The 1,802-nt window shown below is 35.6% G+C and overlaps 1 protein-coding gene across 4 annotated transcripts in view; it reads right to left on the bottom strand.

The window, feature by feature from the left end:
• LOC106461070 (regulator of G-protein signaling 7-like) overlaps positions 1-1,802 on the bottom strand; it is a 129,978-nt gene that overhangs the window by 4,714 nt on the left and 123,462 nt on the right. For all 4 annotated transcript variants that reach the window (XM_022387908.1, XM_022387909.1, XM_022387911.1 and 1 more), the window contains exon 15: positions 1,691-1,783. In XM_022387908.1, coding sequence (XP_022243616.1) covers positions 1,691-1,783 — 93 coding nt within the window. The remainder of the gene's footprint in view (positions 1-1,690; positions 1,784-1,802) is intronic.

The raw sequence follows: 1,802 nt of genomic DNA, 5'->3' as shown, positions 1-1,802 counted from the left end.
TCAGATTGTGAGTCGAGTGCCTTAACCACCTGGCCATGCCGGGCCCTGAAGTTATGTATGTAAATATAAAGCAAGGTTGATGTTTTATCTGGATGAAAGTTTTGAATCACAGTAAGAAACTTCACTCTCTGCAAGAGAAATATGATAGCGCTTCATTTAGACCTAATAATATATTTTAACATATAAATACCAATACTAAATTCATATTACAAAATTATTACTCAGATTTCATCCTGTAACTGTTTAAGTTCTCTTCCGACTAGTAAAACTGAAACTTAAAAGTTGGCGTATTTGACGTGTAAACCTGCTTTATAAAAAAAAATCCGTTTTTACTTTACTATTATTGCCGTCAACGTCAACTATCAAAGCACAACGGATGTGTCACCTTAAAGTTTCTCAACAGCTTCACTTAATTTACATCAATAATTTCCTTATGTAAAAACCAACTGCATTAACAAAATGGTGAAGAACAATTAGAACGGAGGCGTCATAGCTTCACAAAGTTTTTACATGTAAAGTTTAGAAATATTGTTTTTCTAGATTTAAGAATGCGTTTCCTTTCGATAAACTTTGTACGACGCCATATTTGAATTCGCCATTACGTCATTTGTAACTGATAAAGTATTGTATGACAATATAAATATACCTTTATACACATGCTGAAACATGATTCAAACTCGCAAACTAATCACTGGGGCGGATATTAAAGTGTCGCTTTGCAGATCAGAAGGTCTAAGGTTCGCGTCATGATGCAAAATACTAATATTAAATCACTGTACTAAATCCAAATTAGAAAATTATTATAGGTTGTTTGTAGTAGAGCGCAAAGTTACAAAATGGTCCATCTGTGCCGTGACTAACACGGGTATAGAAACCTGTGTGAGAAGTCCGCAGATTTTCCGCTGTGCCACAGTGAGACAAAATTATTATTGAAAACTCCATCTTATAACTCTTTAAACACTCTTCCGACCATATTTACTAAAACCTCAACTTAAAAGCTGGCACATTTGATGTATAAGCCGTAACGATATATCGTTGAGAAGCATAGCGTCAGAATAGCTTCTATCTTGCTGATAAGTTCCTGCAGTAATGTCACATCTTAATTAGATCCTCTGTCCCCTTTTTTAAGCCTCTGCGTTGACAGAGTTCTCGATTAGCAGGATAAAGTTCCCTGTCAATAAGGTAAATTAGACCCATATGTCGCTTCAAAGTGATAATAATATCTACATCTACGAACGATCCAACCGTATTCTAGGTTTTAACTCTGTAATAATATCATTGGAACCATCTGGAAAGGTTAGCTTGAAAGGTTAGACCATAGCCTTCCAGTCGTCTTCAACTGAAGGAGCTTTTTAAAATCGGTGGAGTCAAGTTGCACCAAACACTGTCGAAGCCTATTTGAAAGCATCTATTGCACTATGTGGGTTACTGAACCCAGTATAACACCATATTAGAAGACTGATCATGTCGCTCGGGCTCGCTCTGCGTCTACACTTTACGGAAATTTCTGGCAGAAACAGTGAATCTATAGAACCTATAAATAACTATGCATATGTTCTGCCAAATAATAAAAAATAGGTACTTGGAATTTCAAGGGACTAAAGTGTTGACAGACCTGTACTGTCGTTGTACTAAATGATTCATTATTTTCAACATTGCTTATTAAGCCTACCGTAAAAGTAACGCTCACCTTTTTCTTTGTACCGTTAAGATACTCTTTGTACATCTCCGAACGAAGATATCTCTGGTAGCTGTCGTTTTTCATTAAATGGTACAAATGTGCCTAAAAAAAAAAAAAAAAA

This window comes from Limulus polyphemus, unplaced genomic scaffold (genome assembly GCF_000517525.1).
Source record: "Limulus polyphemus unplaced genomic scaffold, Limulus_polyphemus-2.1.2 Scaffold892, whole genome shotgun sequence".
Lineage (NCBI taxonomy): Eukaryota > Metazoa > Arthropoda > Merostomata > Xiphosura > Limulidae > Limulus > Limulus polyphemus.
This window is presented reverse-complemented; position numbering and strand designations above follow the sequence as displayed.